At 37.7% G+C, this 26,727-nt stretch overlaps 1 protein-coding gene across 13 annotated transcripts in view; it reads left to right on the top strand.

Moving 5' to 3' along the window:
• MCF2L (MCF.2 cell line derived transforming sequence like) overlaps nt 1-25,503 on the top strand; it is a 152,654-nt gene extending 127,151 nt beyond the window's left edge. For 6 of the 13 annotated variants that reach the window (XM_021545612.3, XM_077781570.1, XM_077781572.1 and 3 more), the window contains 24 exons: nt 213-327; nt 1,276-1,395; nt 2,198-2,389; nt 2,583-2,774; nt 3,462-3,621; nt 3,760-3,830; nt 4,855-4,931; nt 5,983-6,049; nt 9,170-9,285; nt 9,911-9,980; nt 11,146-11,238; nt 11,395-11,487; nt 12,927-13,052; nt 13,652-13,873; nt 14,392-14,484; nt 15,059-15,137; nt 15,284-15,356; nt 16,522-16,637; nt 18,208-18,267; nt 18,617-18,691; nt 22,034-22,161; nt 22,750-22,862; nt 22,996-23,099; nt 23,225-25,503. In XM_021545612.3, coding sequence (XP_021401287.2) covers nt 213-327; nt 1,276-1,395; nt 2,198-2,389; nt 2,583-2,774; nt 3,462-3,621; nt 3,760-3,830; nt 4,855-4,931; nt 5,983-6,049; nt 9,170-9,285; nt 9,911-9,980; nt 11,146-11,238; nt 11,395-11,487; nt 12,927-13,052; nt 13,652-13,873; nt 14,392-14,484; nt 15,059-15,137; nt 15,284-15,356; nt 16,522-16,637; nt 18,208-18,267; nt 18,617-18,691; nt 22,034-22,161; nt 22,750-22,862; nt 22,996-23,099; nt 23,225-23,319 — 2,650 coding nt within the window. In that variant the 3' untranslated portion in view covers nt 23,320-25,503. Of the gene's footprint in view, nt 1-212; nt 328-1,275; nt 1,396-2,197; nt 2,390-2,582; nt 2,775-3,461; nt 3,622-3,759; nt 3,831-4,854; nt 4,932-5,982; nt 6,050-9,169; nt 9,286-9,910; nt 9,981-11,145; nt 11,239-11,394; nt 11,488-12,926; nt 13,053-13,651; nt 13,874-14,391; nt 14,485-15,058; nt 15,138-15,283; nt 15,357-16,521; nt 16,638-17,283; nt 17,371-18,207; nt 18,268-18,616; nt 20,937-22,033; nt 22,162-22,749; nt 22,863-22,995; nt 23,100-23,224 lie in introns of those variants that run through there. The other 7 variants (XM_021545619.3, XM_077781574.1, XM_077781573.1 and 4 more) reach the window with 4 other exon arrangements.
• Nucleotides 25,504-26,727: the final 1,224 nt, after the last annotated feature.

The raw sequence follows: 26,727 nt of genomic DNA, 5'->3' as shown, positions 1-26,727 counted from the left end.
GTGTTGAGTTTCAGTTTTTTACATCAGTGTTATTGTAGGAAATGATACTGTGTGATACAAAAAAATGTTTCCTGTCCAGTTTATTTGTCCTGAAAAAATACTGCTTTGGGGAGGATTTTTTAAATTTATTGTGGAGGGTTGCATTGTCCCTTGAAGGTTGTACCCATCCTTCTTAGAGTTTTATTTAATGTGTTTTGTTTTGATTTTCAAAGGCTACTGGCTCAATTACATGAAACAGAGACTGCCTTTGATGAGTTTTGGATGAAGCATCAGCAAAAACTAGAGCAGTGTCTGCACCTTCGGAATTTTGAACAGAATTTCAGAGAGGTGAGAACTTCTTGGTGGCAGTCAATATTTGGTAATATAGAAATGATTCATAAAATGCTTCCTACTCTTCATTTTACAGTTCTTGTGTGTACTTGAAAGCTTTCTCCAAGCTTTTTCTTTTACTTGCTCTTACTTTACACACTGCTATCTTTACTAGTTTGGATTCTTGCCTATAGAGACATAATGTTTTGGGTTTTTTCTGCAGTCTTAGGAAGTTTTTTTCCATGTACCCAGCAGTGTATAAGCATTCAAAAACTTTGAAACCTGTTCTGTACCACAGAAACATAAAATGCTGCTGCAACACTTTCATCTTGCCAATAGGTCCTTTTATGGAACCAAGTCTCAACGAAATGTTCTGGCTGAAATTTTATGAAAACTGTCTCCAGCACTGTGGGTGGGAAGTTGCAACCACAGTGTTAGAAGCTGGGTGGAGGCTGCACTACAGTTTTCACAGCCAGTGTCTGATCTCATGTTGCTTAACTCGTGCTTGATGGCACCTACAGACCTTTATCCTGGTGTAGCTGATCTCGGGGCACAGCCCCTGTGTCTTCACGAGAGCAACACTCAGAAACACTCTTGCAAGCATTTGTGTGTCTCTAAAATAATTGCTGGAGTGGGGACCTCTCCCTCATGTTCTGCCGTTAACCTTAATGTCACTTTGTGTCCTTGTCATCTGGTAAAAGCAAGATCATAAATGTTTCCTTAGCATTAGTGTTCTTGCATCTTTTTCAGTACCAGGAATTACTTTGCTGCCTTTTCTTTGTATTTGTTTTCCTTTTGAACTGGGGGGGAAGGTAGGCTGACAAAAAAAGGTGCTTTGTCTCTGTGTCCCAGTGACCACATAATGTGAGTCACCTGGCTGCAGGTAGTGGCTATCACCTTTGTAATTGGTGGGTCTCTGGAGAGGTGGAGGTCTCTTCATTCATATATAGCTGTGTCTCATTTCAGGTCAAAGCAGCTTTGGATATTGTGTCTGAGAGACTGTCTGCTTTCACAGATGTGGGAAACAGCCGTTCACATGTGGAGCATATTTTGAAAGATCTTGCCAACTTTAAGGAAAAATCAGATGTAAGAACTCTACAAGCCTCTTTAATTTCTACTATGACAGTGCATGTGCAGAGGGGAATGGGAATTGGTTGTTGAGTGTGTCAGCTTAAGCTAACAACAAGGCAGAATCAGTGTCTCAGGTAATGTACAGAAGGAATCTGAAATAAAGTCTTTAACCATTGGATCAGAGTAATTCTTGGACATCCCTCAATAAAGAGCAGAGTGACCAGACACAAAGTGTGATTGCCTCATGTAAGAATTACATGAAATGTCAACATAGCCAACTTTTGCATTTACTGATCAAGAGGCCACTTCCATTCCTATTAAATCCACGTCTTTCAATAAATCTTAGATATAAGAAATGTATTGAATGCACAATAAAGATGGCCAACAGAATAATGCACTGAACAATATAGAAAGGGAATCTTTTTCTGATCTGTGCTTCGCAATGAAACAAATTGCTCTTTAAGGGAGGTTGTTGCTCTTAAGGCTGAGATAGTTTTTTTAAATTTGAGTTCAGATTGTTGCTGTTCCCCAAATTGCATTATACACACACAGACCTTGCTGAGTAAGTCATAGAAAGATAGCAGTGGTTCCTTCACAAGGAGGCCTGTAATTAAATTCACTGTTATTTCTGAAGTACTCTGGTACATGAAAGTTCTTGGGCATCTGGAAAGACAGGAAATCACTTTGATTTATTAAGCAAGGCAGATATTAACTAAAGATGTATTCTTTATCAATATGTGTATTTCACTGTGTAAAAATTGTTTCATTGATTTTGATCCAAGGAAAGATGTACTTTAATGAGTGCTTATTTTCTTAGGAAACTGTAACAAAAGCCAAAATGTTAGCCTCAGAGCGTGATGCTTTTATTCAAAGCAATCATTATGCTGTGGACTCCATTATTCCAAAATGCAGTGAACTTCATAATCTCTGTGATGCCTTCACTACTGAGACAGAACGGAGGAGAAAACTTCTTAACAAATCTCTGGAACTACATGACTTACTAGAGAAGGTAAATTTAGTATGCGACAGTTGTTTCCTGAAACCTCAGTCGAACAGTTGTCATAATGGCAGGTAACTTTATCTCAGTGTGATGGAAGTTTTCTCTTTAAATAGCTGAATACATGACTGGTTGAGGTGTTTTAGACTCTAAGTGGGTGATGCTAACATTGGTACCTTCTGAGGCTGTTCTTCTCTGTTGCCAGTCTATGAAGTGGTGTGATGAAGGAATTTACCTGCTGGCTTCCCAGCCAGTAGATAAGTGTCAGTCTCAGGATGGTGCAGAATCAGCGTTACAGGAGATCGAGAAATTCCTGGATACTGGTGCTGGCAATAAAATCAAGGAGTTGAATAAAATTTACGAAGAGTATGCACACATCCTCAATGAAGACCTAAAGGTACCAGAAGACATTTATGTGTGTCTCCATGTCCATTTGTTCATTCTAGAATTGCTCTCTTGTACTGCCATTGATGGAGCTAAATAATCAGTACTAGGAGTTATACCTGTGAACTGGAAAGTCAATACATTTCTGTGCCTGAGTCTCATTATATCTTTGGATAAGCATCAAGGGCTTCATAGACTTTTTCTAACTACTTTAATTTTTCAGACAGTAAAATTGCTTTTAAAAAAAACTTCTCCCAAGTGAGTATTTGAAATATTTTTTTTTTTTTTTAGTGTAGCAAAATGTGCTACTTTTTTTTTTTTTAGAAATCGAGAATATATTCCTTTTCTTCATGGTTGATCTCTTCATGTAATAGAATCTTTAGACACTCAAAAAAAATTTTTTTTTTTTTAAATTGAAACTTGATTCCTGTATTTCTCTATAGTAAGTACACAAAATATTTTTGAAGTGATGTTCCAATTCTTATGTGTACAAAATCACAGTAGATTACACCTTGTTAAGAGTGAAGAATTCATGTAATATTTCTAAATGTGATATGAAATAATTGCAATTTCAAATCAGTATGCTGTAGATGTCAATTTAGTTTGTTAATAGGTCTCTGACAGGAATTTAAAAATAATAGTAAATTATTTAAATTATATTTTTAATTCAAGTTGGTTTTTATTTTCATGGCAACTGTAGGAGCATGTACAAAAGGTTTTCCAGAAGCAAGAAAGTATGGAAGAAATGTTTCAAAAGCGGCAAGTAAGTCTAAAGAAATTGGCAGCTAAGCAGACACGTCCTGTTCAGCCAGTTGCTCCAAGACCTGAAGCATTTGTAAAATCTCCTTGTACTTCTCCAGGTAAGTTAACTGTATTAGCCTTTAGTTTTTTGTGCTATGCTGAGAATGTTAAAGAAACTTCCAGCCATAATTTGTGGTTGCACAAGCATCTGTGTCAGATCTGATCCAGTTTTGTTTGATTCTGGTTTACATGTTTAGGTCTCCAAAGAGAAAATGTGTCCAACTCAGAAAGCAGTGCACTTCGGAGGGTAAACTACAGAAAAGGAAAGGTATTTTTTTCACTTTGCATTTTTCACACATGCACTACTTGAAAAAGTCATAGTACAACAGAATATTCAGGAACTCTCAATAAGTATGAGGGAATTCTACTGAAAAAGTGATGGCATTGTCCCAGTTGAAGTAACGCTGCCGAAACAGTCACATGGTTTAAATAGGGGCTGCTTTGTTGCTGGGCTGGTTATGAGGGAGGGTAAACTAAATAGTAGGAAAAATGTTAGGGGCAGCAAAATATTAAGTGTATGAACAGGAAACATTTTTTATTTGCCAGTAGTAATTGGCTACTCTTAAAACCATTGACAGTGAAGAAGTAGTTGTCATTGGCTCCAAGGCAGCTTCACCTGACCTACTGGATTGCCATTCCCAAGTGGGGATGGTCTTCCTGCCCTGCCTGCAGCAAGGGAAGTATCCTGACAGCAGCAACAGAAACAAGTCATTTCTCACTGGGTTAGAGAGTTGAATCAACTCAGCAAAGGTGCAGCAAAAGACAATGCCAGGAGGAAGGCTGGGCCACATGACCAGGATGAACAACATTTGGAGAGGAAAGGGGTAGTTCAAGGGGGGCTTGGAAGCAGAACCCCTCTCTTTTTTTGGCAAGCCATAGTTAGGTTTAGGCATTACAGTAAAAGTTTTAGGAATTACTGTGTCAGTTTTAAGAAGTAACCAGAAAGTTAGCACAGTACCTTATTTTTAGCTTGAGAAACAGACTAAGGTTAGTGTTGCCTACAAGATTATGCTGGTGCTCTGATATCCTCTTGAAAAGTGGCTTTCAACCACCATCTTTTCTAATCTGGCTTTTGATGGAGAACTTTCCACATCCAAATATTGTGTGCTTGAAGACCTTCAGGGTGACTTGAATTTTTTTTTTTCACAGCCTTCTCACAAACTGCCTTCAGTTTTAATGGAGTAGAGTCTTTCCAGTGAAAAGTGCTGAGCACAAAGCTCTGAATTTTAAAGTGTTTTTTCTGCATCTGTGATACCATGATTATTTTTTTCATTGTTTGTTTCCTTCTTTAGAGTGAAATGACTGAACTCCATCAAAGCAGAGGAGGATCTACAATGGATGATGAAGAAAACCTAGCTGTGTTAAGACAGTAAGTGTATTTTGATAAGCAAAAAGTGTGGGTTTTCTCTGATTTGGTTCCAGAAAAGCCTTAGTTTGGCTAAGGATTTGCTAAAACAAGTACATTTCTCTGAAATAACCCTCAGTGACTTTTGAAATGCATTGGCTATGCTCTGTGCACAAAGGAAGACATTTCAGTCTGTCTGCAGCATTTTTTAGAGTTTGGGTAGTATCAGAGTTTACCTTTGCTGCAGTGAGGTGATGCTATGGCAGGACAAGTACATATTTTCATTTCAGAGATTATTCAGTTTTGAGTAACAAACCCCCTGTAAATCTATTGAAGGCTTTGGTCTCCATGCTTTAAGACTTTGTCTTTTTATTGGACTATTTTTAGTCCTCGTTTTTGGTATGTGTTACCAAAAACAACACTTTAATAAAAACTGAACAGCATAAAATATGTTAACGAAATTACTTAGTGCTACCTGCAATGCATATAGCAGACATTGCATTTTTATTTGTAAACTGGCTACTTATATGGTCTTTTTACTGTCATAACATTCTGTTACATCACACAAAATCACAAGGGAAGGAGTCTGGGGAAAAGTATGATTCAATGCTTGATCATTACGGAAATTAAATTTAAAGCATCATCGAGATTTTTAAAGTGTGCCCTAAATGCCTCTAATTTCAAATTACCAGTGTAGCTTTAAGTCTGTATTTGATAATCCTATGCAGCTCCAGCTCCAACTCCTGCAGTAGTTGCAAACACAGTATAACCAGACTTTGTACATACAATGATAAAACACTCTACTGCTTCAATTCAGTTACTACAGCACTGACACAGCTAGATTTTATGTTTTCATGTTCAAACATATCTTCAAAATTTTTCAAATATTTTAAAAACACATATCTCTCGATAAGGATATTTAAAGTAATGACAGGAATATGCATGGAATATCACATTTTGTGGAATTTATTATTTTATTGTCTGAAGTAAATAAGAGAAACAGACAAAATTAATGTTGCCTCATTACTTTACATAAGTAAATAGGCCCACCTTAATTGTCTTTCTTTGTCCACAGGCATGTAATGAATGAACTTATCGAGACTGAACGAGCATATGTTGAAGAACTTCTCTGTGTTCTTGAGGTAAAGATGTTAATGAATCTTTTGCATTTCAAGGGTGCTGTTATGTTTTCCTTACCACTCTGTAAAGCTTCTGTTTGCTCTGTTAAGCAATGTGGTCATTATATTTTTCCTTTCTCATCATCTTTTCACAGAGGCAACAATATGTGATTTTTTTCTAGAAATAGCCATACAACTAGGATTTTGTATTAGAAAACACAAAACGAGCAGAAAATAAGATGTGTCTTAGTATTTAGGTGGAATCATAGTGAGATTTGTAATGATCATTAATTGCTGCAAAAGTTTTTCCAGAGTTTTGGGTCAGTTGCAGGAAGGTCATGTGTCACACAGGAACATGAATATGTATCAAGAGGCTCCCGTATCAGAGGAGTAAAGTTGTTTCTTACATCATTTTTTGCATTTCTTTAAGTGATCTTCCACATGTTTTGGGTACAACTGTGGCAACAGAATGCCTTGTAATAAAATCCTCATTTGAAATCATCAAGGAAGCAAAGGTGCTCCCTTTGCTCCACACTTACAGAGGCATGATTGCAGCATGGCTGAGTTGCTTGTACAAATACACTGCAGTATCCTTTTTTTCCTCAAGTTCAAGTCTTCAGCTATGGATGTGTCATTTTCCTTTAATGCTATTTGATTTCAGGAAATGCTGAAGTTGCAGATAACTATGGCTGAATAATTTGATCAGGATGAACTAGAGTTGAGACAAGTGGATATTCTTGGTGTCCATATCAATGTTAAGCTCCTAAATTGGAACTGTCTAAAGTTATGGACCAGGACTGATAACTTCTGAGTGCATACCTTCAAGTAGGAGTAGTAGTCTTGGACCCTGGTCTTGGTCTTGCTAGTTTGTGCTGAGCTTCCCACAGCATTTACATCCTGTGTTCAGTCCAAGTGCTGGAAGTGTTGATTACAGCATGATGGTCACATCTGAAATGTGATAACAAATCCAGGTCAGTTTGGAGTGGGCCTTAAAGATCACTTTATCCTCTGCTGTTGTATGCAATGTATTTGTACAAGTCTATTAATAAAATCAAGATTTGAATAGTTTGAGGATATTTTGTCTTTACTGCTGCTACTGGAGCATCTTTCTATTCCTATGGCGTTACTTTTGTTTTCCATAGAGTGAAGTGCAACTCCTGTCTTGCTAGGTCAAGTGTCTTGGTTTTGTGCCACTGTGAGCAACAGTCCAGTACTCTGACTGTGCCAAGCACACCTCTCTGTGCCTCCTTGCAGTTTGGTATTCCTCTAGCTTGAACTTGGGTGATTGGGAGTACCAGCAGTAATTCTGGATCAGATACTTGCTGAAGTATGGCTCAGTGGCAGTCTTCCAGCTTTTGAATAATTCTAGCTATTAGTCCATGGTTCTGGCTGTTCTCCCATTCCCTTTGGTTCTCCTATTCTATTAATTTTTCATGTAAAATAACCTGGTATTCCTTTGTAGAGACAATGTCTACTCTTATTATGTCCCATTTGTTTGCCATGCATTTTCTGTCAAGGATGCTGATAGAAAAAAATCAAGGCAGTTTCCCAAGATTGATTATTTAGAAACTGCTATAGCTTATCCAAGATCAATAACTTTCCTTTCATTAACAACCATGATCATCCCACTTTAGTTGGTGAAATTTCATAATCTTTACTGGGAGAAGAATACTGGTCTAGTCTATTTTTAGGTATTGAATTCTACCCTTTTTTCCACTTTCTTGGATGGTTTTAGAGCATCCAGACTATTTAATCTTACTTTAAAAATGTTTAAGTCCTTCTTAAACATTTTTAAAATAAGATTAAATAATCTGAGCAAGATTTAAAAATCTCTGTGGCTGCATTAAGTAGCTTTCCCTCTCTTTTCTTAAGACACAACTACTGCATAGGTAGTAAAACATGAGGCTTTTTATAGTAAATTTTAAAAATATATCAGTTTAAAGTGAAAAATATTACAAAAACATTTTGTCAAAGTATGCATTTCACGCTTTTGTTCCTTCAAAATTTATAAGAATTGAACTCTGTCAGGCTTCCTTTCACCTGAGCTAAAGTCAATACTCCTTTTTGCCAGTGCTGGCTGTGCTGCTATGTTTGATATCATCTTGACTTAAAGTGGAAATCATTCTGCTTGTGGAGCTCTCCATCTAAACTGCATGGTGGCTGCAGTAGTTCTTTTCCCATTAAAAAAAACTTAACTCCATTTTAGCTAAAATTTTTAAGGCTGTACAACTTTCCTTTGTTTATTTATTCCACTGTCTTTTCTTCAGACATTGCATTTTCCTACTTGGGGGCAGGAGAAATATGAGAAAGGAGCCAATGTTTAGCTATTTATGAATGCCAACGTCATTGCCTATACCACAGGGGGTTTCTTTTTTTTTTTTTTTCCTTTTTTTTTTTTTTTTTAATGGTGTTTGAGGAACAAATACTCAGACTTTAAAAGGGCTGATTCTAAGTTCTTTAAAAAAAAAATTCTGTCCTATCTGAATGCTTGAATTCTTCAGGTTAGCTGACTTTACCAGCTAATTCTTCTACTTTTTGTAGTTTGGACCACATATCGAAAATGTTAAAAATCTTAATTGTAGGTGCACTTTTGCTTATCTTTTCTTTTAATTATTTAGTTTGCTTGCTTGGTGTGGTTTATTATAATCAATGTAACTTAATGCAAGGATCACTTTGTGTTTAAAAAAATTTAAAAACCAAACAAAAATAACATACCACAAGAGAGAGAAATCTAATCCAAATCTAAAGAAGATAGAATTATCTTCCTTCAATGCCTGTATTCTAAGAAATTTATTTATATTAAGAAATCTGCTTATAATGCAGGTGTTAGATAATTCGTGTCATTTTTATGGTTGACATATAGGGAGTGTTTTTTTTTATTTAGTGTTATTTAGTGTTTTGAGAGAATGCAGATTAGTGACCTCAGGCCAAAGGAGAACAGTCCTGGACTAAAGCCACTTGTATCCTTTTCTGTGCCAGATAGACAAGAGAATGTGTGCTTATATGACAGCTGGAGGATGTGGGAATTTAAAGCTGATCCTTTTGGTACTGAAGCAAATGGAGGATTTTTAGGTTAATGGTTTCTGAGAGAGAAGTACTGCAAGTTAAGGGAGATAATAATTGTGCCTCTCTCCTGTGTTGCAGGGTTATGCTGCAGAGATGGACAACCCCTTAATGGCTCATCTCATTTCACCAGAACTGCAAAATAAGAAAGATATCTTGTTTGGGAATATGGAAGAAATTTATCACTTTCACAACAGGTGAGGATTTGCATTTGGTTCTAAAAGCAATATTTGGATGACATTCTTTACTTCATATTTTAATTGCTTTAGATTGCTAAAAGATCCTTACAGAGTTCTACTTGTCTGTATGGCATGTCAACATTCTATTGCATAGAAGAGGAAAAGCAAAATATCTATAAAAATGAGCAAAGCTGATTAACTAGTTGTTACTTATTCAGGCAAAACTAAAATGAATGTTTTGTCACTTTTTTTTTTTTTATGTTTTGGGTGGGTTTATTTTTAGTTTTGGGAAGGTAGTTTTTGGGTTGTTTGGTTTGTGGTGTTTGGTAGTATTTGGAAGCAAAACCCAAAGACTTTAAACTGCACAAATCCTGCTGCTGAATACATAAGGAAGGGAAATGAAATCCCCCCTTCTCCAGCCCTGTATTCGGTTTCAGTTGCAGCAACAGTAAGCTGAAAGAAATTGATTAGGATATTTGTTTTAATTTGCTATTCACTTTAAAGTACACAATCTACAAGAATTATGTTTGGTTTTGTAGCATTACAACTCTGTTTCTGAAAGTTTAGAAAACGAATTGCAAGACTGTGAACCTTATGACAACTTTCTTTAATGTGTGCTCTAAGAAAATTTTCTTTCTTGTAGAATATTCTTGAGAGAACTAGAAACCTATGTGGAATACCCAGAGCTAGTAGGACGGTGCTTTCTGGACCAGGTATGTGTGGTCTTTTGCTGCCACTTGATTCCAAACCTCTTTAGGGCTGTAACACGTGAGAGTGAGTCTCATGTAGCAATTACCACCACATCCCCTTTGTTTGTCCTGAACGTGTAATAGGTTGAGAATGTAGATGCTATTTGAGAGTTCCTGATATTTTCCCCTATGCAGCACAATTGATTTTGTTAGAAAAAACTACTATCTTCTTAAAAGAAAACTGCTTTTTTAAAGTGGCAGTCAGGAAAGCATGAAAAGGAGTCATGCACTGCATTGTTTCACATCATTATAAGTGGTTTGTTTACTTGGTTAGATTTCTTTAGTGGATTGTTGTTTTGTTCTTTTCTTTTTTCTTTAAAGAGTACACCTCAACAGAGTAAGTCCAAAACATTTTTGTTTCAAAAATTCAAAGATATGACGAAAATAAACTTTTTTAATCGGGGATGTACTAAACAATGAGTCTCACCTGTAGTATACTAAAGGCTAAATAAGAATGTGTGCAGCTATTGATGCTCTAAAACTCCAGGGAGGAGCCATGCCTCTCCCTTCTGTTTACTGGCTACATCCATGGAAATGCTATTTCCTAAAACTGAGGGATGGAGATGCTTCTGTGCCTGCTGATTTCCTGCCTGGTCTTTCCTTTATATCTGTGGTTACTATGACATTTTCAACAGTCTTTATTTCCTTCTGCTTTCAGCAAGTGCTGAAGTAATGCTATTTAATTTTTGATATAATAAGGGGGAGCAAACTGCTTGATTTATCTTAGTATGACTCCCAGTGAAAAGCACATTTGTGAAAAGAAAATAAAGGGAAAGGACAAAGTCTTTTTAAAAATTTACACAGTGGATCTCATGGCTGGGCACTCATAGTGATATTTTTCATATTGTAGTCAAAATATATTTGTAAATATAACACATGCTTCTTCATAAGGTGTTTAACATTCAACAGAAGCAAAAATTAACAGGAATATTTTATTTTGCAAATTAGTATCCATTACAAAATCAGTGATTTTGCAATTCCTTGAGGCATCCTAAGCAAAAAATAATGATTCAATTTTTGGTGATGGTCATGGGTTCTTTCCTAGCATTATTGAAAATGAAAAAAAAAATGTTATGAACTTTGTCTATTAAAGTCACAACAATTAATGGACTTGTCTCCCAAATTCCAGATGGAAGACTTCCAGATTTATGAAAAATACTGTCAAAATAAACCTCGATCTGAAAGTTTGTGGAGGCAGTTTTCAGACTCTGTATTCTTCCAGGTATGCTTTATGCCAGCTTGAATCCCTAAAATAATGGTGGCTTTTGTTTTGTTGGGGTCTGGGTTTTTTTGTTTGTTTTATTTTTAGTGAACTTTCTCAAGAGCAAATAGCACAAATACTGAGTAGTGTCCTGATGAAATCCAACACTGATTACAGGAATGTCAAAGGAAACTCGACCACAAGCTCAGTTTGGACTCATACTTGCTGAAACCTGTTCAAAGAATAACCAAATACCAATTATTGCTAAAGGTAAGTATTACTAAACTATAATGTAAAGTACTTTTTCTTTTTTAGAATGCCGCTTTTTTTTTTGAAAGCTGCTTCTCTCATCCTGCTGGAGAGAAACCTAAAAGTTAGTGAAAAGATGTGTAAATGGAAACACACGAATCCCTGTTCATTAGTTTGCAACTCAGTTCTCTTTTCTTTCAGTCAAAAAACTTCTAATAAGAAAACATTACACAGAGACATCTTGTGTAACTACCTTTGCCCATAGATTGTTGCTGAAAAGAGGGTTGATGAGGGGAAAACAGAAAGTCCAAGAAAACTTTGAAACAAAGATAATAGAGTGTCTGAAGTACTTCAGTTGTAGTCACCCCACCCATATTGCAGGCACTTGCCTTGCTGGACTCTGGGAAATGCACTTGAGAGAGAACAATGCATGGTGTTTGTATGAGGGATGGTGTTGTGATTCAGTTAAATATGCCATACTGAAAGTGCAAAATAATAGCAATATGCTATCATAAATTTATTTAAAGTATTTTAGAACATTTTCCATGTTTGAAATAAGAAATATTTATCAAAAAGACATGTTACAATTCTTGTATTTAACAGTAGCTTTAAAATTCACCTCAAACCAGATTTACTCTTCAGTTAAAACTGAGCTGTTAACAGCCTTTAAAGAATTAATTCCTTTAGTCTTGTGTAAAAAGAGGAGAAGTATAAATATTTTTTTACTTAAAATAACTTCCTACCCATGAGTAAATTCTTATTTTCATACTGTGAAGTCAGAGGAGCTTCACAAGAGCTTGCTGCTGTGTTTATCTGTATCAAATTGGAAGATGCTGTTTCACCAATAATCACTTTAGAGAAGGATTCCTTTTTAAATGTGTAGACAATACCCAATGCAGTAAGTTTAAATCTGTTACTAGCATGCCAGGCCTTGCTATAATTAAAAGAGTAAATAAGTTTTACTATGTTTTAAAATTTGTTTTGAAAAGTAAAAAATTAAAAAACCCTGTCCTTTTGTTAGAGGATTGTTGGTTTGGTTTGCTTTTTGGTGGTTGTGGGGGTTTTTTTTGTTTTGTTTTTGGTTTTTTGTTTGGTTGGTTTTTTTTGCAATTGTGATGAAAAATATGTTTGCAAATTTAGTCTTGTAAAGTTCTTACATGCAGCTTACAAAACCTCTGGATGAACAAAATATATTTGGCTAATGAGCAGGAGAAATGAGAAGTAAATTTTTAGGATCTATTGAGTTCCAGCCACTGTTGAACTAACTAGATTATATGGTATAAAGCTTCACTTTGCTAATTTTAAAATCACAGAATCATAGAATAGTTTTGGTTGGAAGGGACGTAAAGATCATCTCATTCCAGCCCACTCTGCCTAAAATTCAGTGTTAAAATCTGAACATTCCTAGTTGCTACTGTTTCAAAAGCTAGGCAAATGTGTTGTCATTCCCTTGCACGCAGGAAATGCTGAAGTACAGTAAGAACTGTGAAGGTGCTGAAGATCTTCAGGAAGCACTAACATCTATCCTGGGCATTCTTAAAGCAGTTAATGATTCTATGCACCAGATAGCCATTACAGGCTATGATGTGAGTAGCAGTATTTTTGCTTACTTTTAACTTTATTTTCATTTCTTTTTTGGATGTATGTACAGCATACACTATGTACTAATAATGAGAAGAGTGTTTTACAAAACATGCCTTTAAACTTAATTGTGTAATGAAAATAATGGGAAAGGGATCTCTTTATACTCTTTTGAAGTTTTCCTGCTATGACTAATATTTTCCTCTGTCTACCTAAGTTGTTTTTTCTTTGATCTTTGTGTAAAACACACCCAAAACTTTCAGTTCCCAAAAAGAATAACAAAACCCAAAAAAATACATAAGCAGATTTGGAGCAGAGTTTGGGGGGGAAAACCAAACAACCAAATATGTATTTTGCTTCACTCTCTCCATGTGTATTTCTCTGTGCCTCTGCTACTGGTACTGTAAAATCCTGCCTGAACAGTGCTAGCCAGTGAAAATTATATGTAGAAATTCAACACTGACTTCACTGCATTTCCAATTCAAGATAAACACTGATATGAGAGATTTTTGAGAACAACAGACTTCTAAAGACCTGTTCAGAGTCTGTATTTTAATCTGATGTTATCTCTGTAGTTACAAATATCGCTGGTTTTTTGTTCCAGGGAAACTTGAATGAGCTGGGCAAGCTTTTAATGCAGGGATCCTTCAATGTCTGGACTGATCATAAAAAGGGTCACACAAAGGTGAAAGATTTGGCACGCTTCAAGCCAATGCAGCGACACCTCTTCCTCCATGAGAAAGCAGTGCTGTTCTGTAAAAAGCGAGAAGAAAATGGAGAGGGATATGAGAAAGCACCTTCTTATAGCTACAAACACTCCTTAAATGTAAGACACTGATCAGTCCTGATGGTCAAGGTACTGAGGGCTTAGCCTGTAGTAATATTCTAGTTCTATCTGTGCAAACCTGTGTTGCAGCATTGTACTGGGAACTTCACTCGTTCAGACAAGCCTGACTGGTGCTGCAGGTCTGTGTTATTTTGTGTGGCTGTCTGTCCAGCTGAATGGCAGTTGCATTAATCACATCGAAAACGTAGGGAAAGGTAATGTAAAGCTCATGAAGCATTTGTTGGTCTGGATTTTAAAAGCCACATTTTACAAGTCAGTCTCAATCTAATGTATCTAAACCTGTCTTCTCTCCAAGGTAGCCAGGCTGATACAAAGAACTAAATCTCTTGTCTCCGACACGCAGATCACAAATTGTTAGCTAGTCTTTTCCTAGTGCAAGAAGCCAGATGGGGTTTTCATTTCAGAAATAAGGTACCAAAGAATACCAGTAGCTTCCAACTTCTCTTTTTAATGTAACTTCTATGCAGTAGATCAGTTTCTGTTCTCTTTGCTTCCAGATGGCTGCAGTTGGAATAACAGAAAATGTCAAAGGTGATGCAAAAAAATTTGAAATCTGGTATAATGCAAGGGAAGAAGTTTACATTGTACAGGTAAATAACATGGCACTACATTCAAAAAACAAAAAGCAAAAAACAAACAAACAATAAAAACCACAAAAAAAACAAACAAAAAAAACCCCAGAAACAATACCACAAAAAAAAAAAAAAAAAAAAAGAAAAAAGAAAAAAAAAGAAAAAAAAAAAAAAGAGCAGGAGTCTAACCCTAAGAAGATCTGGAGGTTTTTCCCTGTTATATCACTAATAGACTGTGATGAGTAAATGTAGGGAAAAAAAGAAAACCTAAATCATATTTCAACGGAAGAGACTTCTGGGGGAAAAAGTAATCAAATCTTACAGTGTCCACAGAGGATATTGTATACACCATTACTATAGCTGTCACTGGAGTAGTGGGTAGCTTGGGAGATGGGGTTTGGCTGCAGCACATGCACAGCCTCTGCCTCAGCCTGGTCCAGTTGCTACAACCAGTTCCTGGTCACAGAAGCACTGGAGAGGGAGCTTTGTCTGTCCCTCTTAACTGATTCTTCTGAGGCTATGCTTTGGCATGCAACTATTTGTGTTATAACTATTCTGTGCTTGATGGCTGATTGTATTTATTTTTGGGTAGGCACCAACCCCTGAAGTTAAAGCTACTTGGGTAAATGAAATAAGAAAAGTGCTAACAAGTCAACTGCAGGCATGCAGAGGTAAAATACTTGGAGATTCTCTTTTTTATTTGTCAATTTTTTTTTTTAATCTATTTTCTCTTTGATCTTCAGATCCTGCCATGTAGATTTTCCCTGTGTAGGACACAAATCAATTTTAATAGTTCTTTTTTTTTCCTCCATTACAGAAGCTAGTCAGCACAGGACACTAGAACAAACACAGAGCTTACCTCTACCACTATCAGCATCATCTTGTGCAAGGTAAGTATGTTGTCACATCATCTTGTGACTATACTAATACATCTGATTTCCATCTCTTCATTGATCCTACCCCTTAATACTGATCCTTGTGTTTTAAGGTTTTGGTTTAGTTCTCTTCCTACTATAAAGCTCTAAAGCCTGGAGTTTATACATCTCCAGAATTGTTCAACTGAGCAGCAGTGGCATTTGTTTTGCCAGCTGATAGAGACTGCCACTGAAGTGTAATTTTCTGCACCAGCCAAGATCCTGGTGGTATTATGTGCCTGCTTGTTGAGCAGCTGATTATATACGTGTTATGGTACAGATAAGAGAGTTTTATGGAACAGCCTTTTTCTACCTTCACGGTTCTTTTCCTTTTCTTTTTCTTCCTTTTCAATGTCATGTTACCTTCTTTTTGTCTTTTTCACATCTCTTCTCTGTCTCATGTTATTTTACTCCTTTTTTTTTTTTAACCAAAGTAATGTGTTAATTCCTCCAGTGTCCCAATTTTTGGGTGAAGTTTTTTCTTTTTTTCTATCCTTCACCATACCAACCTGTATATTCTTCTGTTCCCATCTGTTGTTCTGCCCTTGCCCTTAATCCTCTACTACTTAGTCGGGTTTTTCATATGTGTGTGTATATACCTATCCATAAAACCATGTGCTCATATCCATATGGTGTGTGCTCAAATATGTATTGGTAGCTCTCTGCCCTGCATTTTTTATGCATCTACTTATTGCTCAGGGACAATTTCCCAGATACATTGTATTTGTGGAGTATCTTTCTCTATCCCATTCCCAGATGGAGTTGTGATGGGAATCCACTGCAAGGTCCCTCATTTGTTCCTGTATTAAGAGCTTCTGGGAGGCAGAGGTTATTCCTTTATCTTTCTTCTTTTATTCCTAGTACATTCAGGAGGAGCCTTTTAGCTGCAAGTGAGTGGAAGTTGTCCTGAGCCATCTTTCCAGTAACTTCCTCTGCCATGGTACATGTGATTGCAGTTAGTCAGGAGCAGTATTTCTCATTCATATGTTCCTATGGTCTCTAAATGCACAGTCACCAATTACTTTTTTCAGTTCTGGAAGCTACAGTCTGAGAAGGAACAAATAAATGGCTTTCAGCCTATATATCTCTATGTAAAAGCCTGTTATTTGATTGATTGTCTTCATTCTCTTCTAATGAACAGTCCTTCACGAAACCACATCAGAAATACCAAAAAAATGGAGGAGAAAAAAGCTGATCTCACAAGTCTAGAAGGTTGTGGCACTACGGTAGCACCAAAGTACCCTGAGAAAGGCAAAGGTGAGTTTGCCCATACACACTTTGTTCTTTAATTGGAAGGAGCATGCTTGCACTGCAGATGAACAGGCAGATCCACCAGCAGAGTAGCCACGGTAGTGCAGGGAGGCAGCAGGACTCTGAATGAGCAGGGCTTTGCTGTTTTCAGCCCACCCACAAAGTGCTGCCCACACTGCACTGTCCAGTCCCACACTGTGCTGGTCCCATGTGCCCTTAGCTTGGGATTGGTTTCTGCATTCCAGTGTGTGGTGGGGACAGGCTCAAAGCCATTGTGAATGGATGGTAGCCAAAGGCAGGTGGGAGCTATTTGTTACAAGGCAGAAGTCTGCAGCAGGTCTCTTAAAGCTGTCCATCTTCTCAGGGTTCTCTGAAAAAACTTCTTGGCATTACTTGACATAAGAGGGAGTTTTTTTGTTCTGTTCTATTTTTTCTCTTTTTTTATCCCATCATGGAAATTATTTATTGAACCAGTGGCAGTACAAGCCCTTGCACAGCAAGAACAACCAAACACTTGTGTTGTACCTGGACTTTCAGTTGTCCCTTTTCATTCTTAAGTGCAGGTTCCCTGGTGTAGCTGCAAATGACTTTTTGCCTTGGTCTTTTCATGGCCTTCTCCCTTTTCTTTCTGTGTCTCTCTCTTCCTTTGTAGACAACACTAGCTCTACCTCAGAATGCTCTGTACTGTCAAAAAAGCGCTTTACACTGCAGGGCTTTACTAACCTCAAAAGTCAGAAAGGTAACTTAAAAATAAGGCTAGACCCTTTTCTGTGTAAGGTTGTAATTGAAGCATCACCTTGTGTGTGTGTGTGTAGTGTGATAGGTTTTCACTGTACACACTAGCTTGTTCTTCCAAGGTCAAGCTAGGTTCCTTAGTTGGTGCCTCTGACAGGGAGATTTCAAGGGAAGCCAGCTCTGAGAAAAGTGTGGCTGTGGAGATGCAAGAGAAGGAGTGTGGTTTCCAGTGCCTCCAATCTCACTGTCAAAGCCAAGGATGGAGTTTGTAGTGCCCCATTTCTGTAGACAAACGAGAGGAAGTAGTTGTGTTCTGACCAGACACCTGGCCTGCTCCTAGCTTCAGTGGATCTGCCCCAAATGCCCTTGTACTTGGCAAAAAGGAATCAAGGTGATTCTGTGAAGGCTTTATAGAGGATTTTTTTTTTTGCATCCTTGCTAACAAAATTTTCAAACATATATAACTGCAGCAGAACGTGTCTGACAATGCTGTTTTGTTGGATAGAAAAATAAGTAAGAATTTCCCTATTCTTCCAGAAATGGTCTTTGCCTCTTTTTTCCTAAAATAGGCAAAAAGTGTTTGAGACTTTTCTTGCTTCCTCCTGCCAAGTAATCACACTGGTACAGTCACTTCTTGCTTTGAAGAGCTGTCTTTGAACAGTCTGAATTGCATTAAGATGATGGCACTTGTTCACCAGCATGGTATTTTTTCCCCCAGAAGCACCTTTCCAGAATGCCTGTTTAAAACCCAATTACCTTTGAGTTCTTTCTGGAGATACTCTAGGGTTGTTTATCTAATGCTGTTGAGGTAAGCACTAATGTTCCATGCTTGCCTTGACAGAAACTCCATCTCCTTCTGCTAAAAGCCAGACATTGCCAATGATCCTTCTTACAGGACCAGGTATTACTGTAGAACTAGATTTACATAAAATTGATTTCTTAATTTGGTAATGTTTCTCTGAAATTGAAGTTAATTGTATTCAGTTGATGTCTACTCAGTTTAGGAAAGTTTACATATATTTTAATCTATTACTGTAAAACAGATTTGTGAATTTATCTTCAAATATCTACTTGTAAATAGTTAATTCCTTCTGCTGCCATGCACCAGTGACAGCTAAAATTTTACTACAGAAATCCACTTGTTTTCCAGTGTAAACTCAAAGGTATTTAGCATGCAACCTACCTATTCTCTTTTTTCCAATTCTTCAATATCTCTCTTCTCTGTTTTTTACCTATTCATCCTCCTGCAGCTTCTCCTACCAGTCCTGACAAAAAAGCCAAACGGCATGAAGTAGTGAGTGACCCAACTCCTTTTGGTTTAAGAGGTACAGTGATGCCACATCTTGTACTCCACAGGTTCCCACACATTCCTCATGTAATATGTTACATCAGAGTGCTGAGAATACCTGTATGATGCTGTTGTGTGCAGGGGTATTGGCATCAGCTATGTTTTTCCAAGTGGATCTCTGTACATCTGGTTTTGATGGTACAACTGGTTGCAGTTTTACCTTGGTTTAAATAAAGTAGCATATGGGTAACTAGTTTTTAGAAGACAGGGGGAAAGAGATCTGTTGCTGAAGAAACAGCCAGAAGCCATGTGTTTAATGGAATTACTGGGCTGTCCAGCTATTCTGCGACAAAGGTTTCCATGTGTTAGAATCCTTGTCACTAGGGCCCTTGTGGAGAGGATTTAACTTCTAAAAAAGAAAAAAATTGCAAAACTCAGATCACTGTCACGAGGAATTTTTGTTTTGGATCTGCATTTATTACTGCAGACACAGCCCTGTTGTATCTTTCTTTAGGTAATAGTTGGCAACTTTTACCACCCTGTGAACCCCAGATGACTTAACTGAGCCCTTTGCAGCAATTTGCCTCCTATCCTCCCAGCTCATAGCAAAGCAGAGAATAGGAAAGCACTTCAATAAACAACTCATTCCTAACCAGCAGGGCTGATGGTGAAAGTCTTGAGTACAAATCCCTAGGGCTAATTAACTAGAGTAGTAGAGAGTGTGAGTAGAGCAGTCCCTCTCCTCCCAACTCTTTCCACCACTAACTCCTTTAGAAAATATTAGTCTAAATGCGAAGCTGTTTCAGTCCTGACCATCAGCCTCCCCTCCAGGTTTCTGAAGTCTTTGTCTCGTCTGTGGAAATGGTGCAAGCTCAGTTGCTGTGCTGGGGAAACTGCAACACAATTCACCTTGCTGAGCAGCAGGCAATGTAATCCTGGGCTAGACATGTGCAGAAACACCGCAAGAGTGGATATGAGAGTTACAAGCTTATTCTTCCACAGGTAGCAGGCAAAACCCAGAGATCCCCAGGTACCATGGAAATCCTGAGGGCCCAAAATGTCTGAAAGAAAAATGTGTCTTATGGCCTTTTCCTCAGGTGCTGGAATTTTCCAAGGAAGAGAGTCCTAGATCATTGCTGATTTACAGTAACATTATTGTGTCCTTGGAACAGGCTTATCTGATTTGGTGTTCTGTCCCATCTAGAGTAAGAAACATCTTACCTTATGAAACTGCTAAACCAATTAAATTAATTGAAAACATCTACTAACTCCTCCTTCTGTCTTGCACCTTCCAGTCTCTTTTCTAGCACTTTATCTCTTCTCCTTGCCCAGCTCAAAAAGGGATAAGCAGGGAGCTGACCCAGGCATTTCAGGATGAAACTGTGCCAGGTGATGGCCACAGCAGAGCTCATGGCCCCCATTCATTTCCTTTCACTGCAGTATTGCTCTGATTCCTGCTGAGCTCAAGGAATATGAACTAGTGTCAGAATTACATGGTGTAGGCTGATCATAGCTCTTTGAAGAAACTTGTTAGATTATTTTTGAAGAGAAGCAATTAATGAATTCTTGGTTTCCCTGGCATTGTTATATCTAAAATAATTTCTGAATAACCTTGTCATTTCTCAGGACTGCCTACCCTTTTCCTACTTTCTTTGCCTTTATAGGGAGCTCTGATATAGTCCCACCCTGGAGAACACACACACACAGATTGAATGTACATGCATAATTTCAGTCCCATAGTTTGCTAGCATGAACTCTACCATAGTGATCACCTCCCTTCCCAGCAGGAGATGGGCTTTTATATAGACTTGTTAATTGCAGAGCGCCAGCTTGTATGAGGAGTAATATCCTTGGTATGGCAGGATCAGACCAGCCTGCTCTTAGCACATCAGCACAATATAAGAAAAGAAAGAGGCTGAGGAACAAGAGCTGTTACCCAAAATGTACCCAGTGACCATGAGGTTACAGGCACTTAGAGTGATTTCACTTTCTTTTTCTTTTGTGCAATCCATTGGTACTGCTTCTAATGAGAGCTTGGGACAATTAGGAGAAACCAAGTTTTCTTTTGTTGCAGTGTTCTTAACTTAGAAATAACAGAAATGGTTTCAGCTGTGTCCAACAAGCCAACTACAAGATGTAAGATTCCAAGGAAATTTTCACGGAATACAGCAGAAATTTATTACTCAGTTTCTTCACAGAAAGAAGTTCATTCTTAACCCTCAACAGGGCCAAATGGGTCAGTACCTCCAATCTTGTGCAGGTCACTCAGCAGCATAGGCAAGGTAAAAGTCCCACTCCGTTTGGTGTGCTCTGGGTGTGATTCATTTCTATGATTTCTTTGGCTTTTTTCTGATGCTGCTCAGGTTTTTCCTAATGCACTGGCATGACCAGCAGTGTGTCAAATGTCTCAGGAGCTGTGCAAAGCAAAAATGCTTTCTCAATTGAACTAGTAGTTACATAAAATGGGAGGTTTGATCTTCCTTTCATTATTTTCATTGAGTTTCACTGTTGATATTATTTGGCTTGAAACAAAAGCTTGCTTATGATACTTGTCTCTTATGACTTTTTTCATTATAAGATCAACACATTTATTAGCAGCTGCTGAACTCAGTATAAAACATCCTACTAATAAAACCTAATGTACTTTTACTTGGAAGAGGATTTTGTGGACTCTGGATATGACTCAGCTTTATGAATAAATTAAATGCTTCACCCTGAGAGAAAAAAAGCAGTAAATGACAGGCAGGAGAATGTTGTTGTGGTGTTTGGTGCAGTGACTTTACACCAAGATAGTTCAGAGCACTTAAGTATTCTTGCATCAGCCTGAACACTGTTAAGTAATGGGCTGCCTTGTCAGGTGAGGTACAGAGTGCTTGTAACTTGTCTGGAATGTTTTGACAGTGTTGAAGGAGGCAATGCTTATCTATCCCTTATTCCAATAAGCTGGTTAGGTCACTTTGGGTAAATAACCCTGTGTGTTCAACCTCTTCCCAAAAAGTGTATGTTCCTCTATTCTGCTTCCTCCCAAGAAAAAAAAAATTATCCCTTGTTTATCTTTGTATAACATATATTTACTATACAAATATTTTTATATATTTGCTTTTCAGTTGGAAATTTGCATTCTCTGCATTAATTTCCCTTTATACAAATCTAAAGGGTCAAATTCACTGCCAATGCATTTCCAAAACTCCATTTACTCGGATGGAACCAGGCCAACCTTCACCAGCAGTGAATTTCACCCAGTGACTGTAATAACCTCCCTGTGTCAGTTTTTCTCCTGTTTATGTTGATCACTTGTGAGCTTTTCAGTGGAGAGAACATTTCTCCCAGTCAGTGGCTCACTGCTGCCAAGTTAACTGTTGGCTGTTCCTTCCCCGAGGCTGGGCCAAACCATCCCATTCTCTTGATGCATCCGAAGAAAATGACGGCTGGTCCAGTGCTGAGGAAGCGCTGAATTCATCGGATGCGGAGGAAGAAGGAGGAGGAGGAGCAGGAGAGATGAAGCTGGTAACCAGAAATGCTTTCCTATGGAGCTAAGGAAGTGCTACCAGCACAGTGTGTGTGGTGGGATACAGGAAGGATACAGGAGGGAAAGTGTCTACCCTGTCAGCTGGGCAATATTCCCAGGGCAATGGAGAAGAACTCCTCTTAAATCAGCCTGGTGCTTGTACCTTGGGGACATCCCTCTGTGCCTTTGCTCACCTGCAGCCCAGCGAGTCGTGGCTGCTTGTGCCATGATGCAATCAAGTGATGTCAGGTTCAGTGACCATGTCAATAGATTTCCACACAGACGCCGTGGCGCAAATTTGCCATGTTTTCTGTTTCTTTTGGTTTTATTTTCTGTAGCCATATGAATTAATTGTTGTAGTGGGAACATTTCACTGAATATTTTTCAGGATATGAGAATAAATGTGTTAAATTTGCATGTAATCAGTCAGCAGAATTTTAATGCCACAGTATGTATATTTTCACCATCTTCAGCATGTAGTACATGGGAAAGAAGGGAGAAGTATTATAATTATATAACAAAAGCTGCAACATACCTTAAAATACTCAACAAAAATAATTTGTTTTCTTTCCTCTGTGTGCATTTAGACTCCTGGTAAATATACAGTTGTGACTGATTATGACAAAGGAGTTTCTGAAGAATTTACAGTGAAAAGTGGAGATCTAGTTCAACTGATTCGCGAAGGGGAGGATGGACTTTGGTACGCAGATCTGTGTTTGGAAATTTTTATATGCAGAACTGTGTTTAGAAGGCAGATATTCAGGGCAAAACTTCTAAAGGCATCAAACAAAGAAGTTTGACTTCTAATTTTTTTATATGGGTTTTTTTTTTAGGTTTGTAAAGAACCTGAGCAGTGGTAGAGAAGGTTGGATTCCAGCAAACAATCTGCTGATGCTCATAGGCAACTCAAAATCAGCTCAATCTTTAAGCAGCTCTGGTAGGCTCTGTATTTTAAGTGAGATGATTATCTCTTTGACGATTCCTATTATTAAATAAAATAATGAAAAACAACCACTATATAATATTTTCTTGTGTGTTTTTTCTCTCCCTTTCTTTTCCCAGAATCAGGCACTGCTTCCAGCAATTTGAGCACATCATCAAGTTGCAGTGATAGCTGCAATGTCAGTAGCACCAGCTTCTCTGACATTAAGGGCTAATGTGAGATGTTTGTTCCACCTCCCTGGAAGGTAAATCTGGAGATTGTCATTTACTGCAGAGTTCTGGACATTGGACTTCATTGGAGAACCACCAGTACTGAGTTGCCAGCTCTGAGTATTTTTACTGCTGACTTTTACAGGTTCTCCCAGAAGATCCCAATGAAAAGTGCATGGAATGTGAAGTTGTAAATAAAAGTAAAATGATTTGAAATAGGATTTTGTAGAGGTTTCTGCTCTGAAGAGCTGTTAGCATAAAGCGTGTTTTCTCCTTGACACACCATCAGGTTTCTGCTGAACTGTATCTTTTTGTAACAGCCAGAATCTGAATGTGAGCAAACAAAATGTGTTCAATGCTAAATGCTCATTGTAAACAAATAACATAGCAATTACTGTACAGGATAGGTATGAGGAAAATAAATCCAAGTTTACAATTTCTTCTCCCCAAGAAACACTTTCTCCAAGGACATACCTCGGTCAATGCAGTGAATGGGACTTTTGTGGCAAGAAGGAAGGAGGTTTGGTCCACCCTTTCCTCTTGGGTTTTCAGGATATTCCTCTGCTCCTTAGAGGCTGGGATGCAGACATGACCAATTCACTGACCACAACAACATCAAGAGAAGCTATTACTTTATTCCTTCCAACATTTTAGTGACAAGTGCAATGGAATAGCCCTTTTTTTTTGTTTGGCCTCACAACCAAATTCCTTTACCAAGATCACTGTTTACATAGCCTTGGCAATTTAGTAGTATCTTTTTCCTTATGCGGGTGCACAATGAAACACATACATTCTTATTTACTAAATTATTTTTTAATAAACAGTAATTGCATAGTTACTTCCACCTCTCACAACATGCAGTTACAGGCAGAGGAAACTATTGTAACTGCACTATGGATCCATAGCTATCAAAATTTCCATCATGAGGGCTGGAAATCCAACATATTTTTAGTCCATAGTGTTTGTTCCAGATTAACTGAAAGAGAAAAAAACCCCAATGACATAATTTTTTCTATAAAAGGGGAGCACTGGAGAAAGAAACTAAAGAGTCAGATTTATGCTACAGATAAGTATTTAAAATTTTTTTTAAGGAAGGGTGATGTTAAATTTGCCATTTTTCAGGGTATGATGCAAGCCAATGTTGTACATTTTCACTGTGTCATTCTTTGCACACCATCCTTACAAACAGTACAAAACTAAGTGCATGTATAGAATACTGTTTCATTGCTGTCCATCTCTCAAATATTTTTGCTTATATGAAAACAGGTTTTAAACTGATTCATGCACCATATTATTTAAAAATAAAGGAGACAGGAAGAGCATAATTTTTCAGAAGCACTAAGAACAGCAGATTCTGTCAGTTGGAACTGTTAATCATCAGACTCACTGCTGGCTGAGCCCTGAATTCTACCTTTATGCCAGAATTTTATGTTTTAGAGGTTCGTATTAACTTAAAATGAAGAAAACTTAAATGAACACTTAAATGAAAATAAACACTCCTAAGAATGATGCAGAAGCAACCCTACCCCAGAGGCAATCAAAATGCAGCTGACCGTGGTCAGCACAAACTGAAGCATGTATATACACACAACAATGTATGCACATATGTATGTGCATGTACATGCTTGTGTGTATATATCTGCGTGTGTAGATATGTATATGTGTGTAGATATGATGTATCAATGTAAAAGATGTATTTATAGTCTTCATGCTGCTGAATGTGTCACTTTACAATTCATAAATACTTAGTTTTCTTGCAGTACTGCAATATATACGCTGATCAGGGTTTTACTTCAGGCATCTTTTTCAAAATGGAAATCCTCTGATCTTTTTTTTAATATTCCGTATGATTCTGTGCTGACCAGGAATATTTAGTCTGATATTTAGCAATGGAATAGCAACATGAGATTCAGCTTATCTTCATCTATGTAAGTTATTTTGTAAATTATCTGTAACATAATTTACTTATATATTGCTGTCATTGCTTGGATGAGACTGTTTCTTCATTTCTCACTGCAGCCTCATTTGTGTTATTTTAATGGTTTTTCCACATCATTGCACTTTAATACAACCCATTTCACCATTTCCTTTTTTACTGCTGTTGTGAATTAGAAGTTCAAAGTCAGAGGTCTCTGCTGTAATTAATTTGAATAAATTTCAGCGCTTCTTGCTGAATGCCTTTATATAGATATGGTCTGGGGTTTATTTTGTTTCGCAGTCTTGAAAGGTTTTATGGGTATCATATTAAAACAGAGAGAGGTTCCAGGATTTGGAACAGAAAACTAGGTCTGTGTACTCAAATCCTCAGCCTGCTCATTCTGCCACCATCTCAGAAAAACCCCATTTCACCTTTGTGGTCATGTCTCATTTAGAATCTTGTGCCTGGCACTAGGGAATTAAAGCCTGTCTGCAGGCTGAGGATAAAAAATGAAAGTCGATGCCAGGTAATTGGATTTATTCCCTTTTTCCCACACTTCCTTTTCTGAAAGAAAGCACATCACTGTTGAGTTTCCCCAAGGAAAGCCATGGATCATGTGCTATTAGCAGAGCAAGTTGGAGGTCTGCATCTGGCCCTGGCTGGGTGAGAAACAAGACACCACATTCACCCTTGCTGCATCTGAAGAGGAGCATGGTACACATACAGTCATTGATGACTTTAAGCACCACCATGCCATGCCAGGTGAATTTCATACTGACTGGAGTGATTTGGGCTGAGCTGTTGGTCATGTGCATTACATGATCCAGTTATAGTGTTAATAAGACTTGGCTTTTTTTTTTTTAGTCTAGATCTTGTCATCATAACAGCTGCATCTGTAATAGGTAGTCCTACTTTTTTGAGCAAAAGGAGGTCCAGCCTTTTTGAGCAGATCCACATCATACTTGTTCGAGCAAAACAATAAAAGAATTCTAGCCAAATGTACTTTAGTAAAGAGTAAAAGTAGTAAAGGGTTTTCTATATAAAAACCTAATAATGACTGATTTATTAGATCACTGTCTCAAATTTGGGGCACAAACTGTTTCATAGATACAGAAGTAGTTTGCTAGTTGGAACATAAAACATGTTCTCCATCCTGCACAGATGTTGTCATTGAGCAAAACCGAGGAAGTTGTACCATAACTCATTTACATCACCTAACTCAAAATCACAGGAACTCCCATTCCCGTTCTCAGTGATATGTTAGATGTTACTATGAACTCCTCTGTGAAGTTTGGAGTGCCCACACAAGTCCCCAGAATTAGCAGCCTCCCTAGATGTGTGTGGCAAGAATCAGATCTGCCTTGTATAATGAAGCAACCCAAATTCAGAGGTATTAAGGCAAAAGTAATAAAGTCCCTTAATTAAGGATGCAGGAATAGAAGAGATAAATTCTGTTGTTCACTAGGACTTTGTGTGTTTAGATACTGTATTACCA

This window comes from Lonchura striata, chromosome 2, assembly GCF_046129695.1.
Source record: "Lonchura striata isolate bLonStr1 chromosome 2, bLonStr1.mat, whole genome shotgun sequence".
Taxonomy (NCBI): Eukaryota; Metazoa; Chordata; class Aves; order Passeriformes; family Estrildidae; genus Lonchura; species Lonchura striata.
Note: the sequence above shows the minus strand (reverse complement) of the source record. Positions and strands in the feature narration are given on the sequence as shown.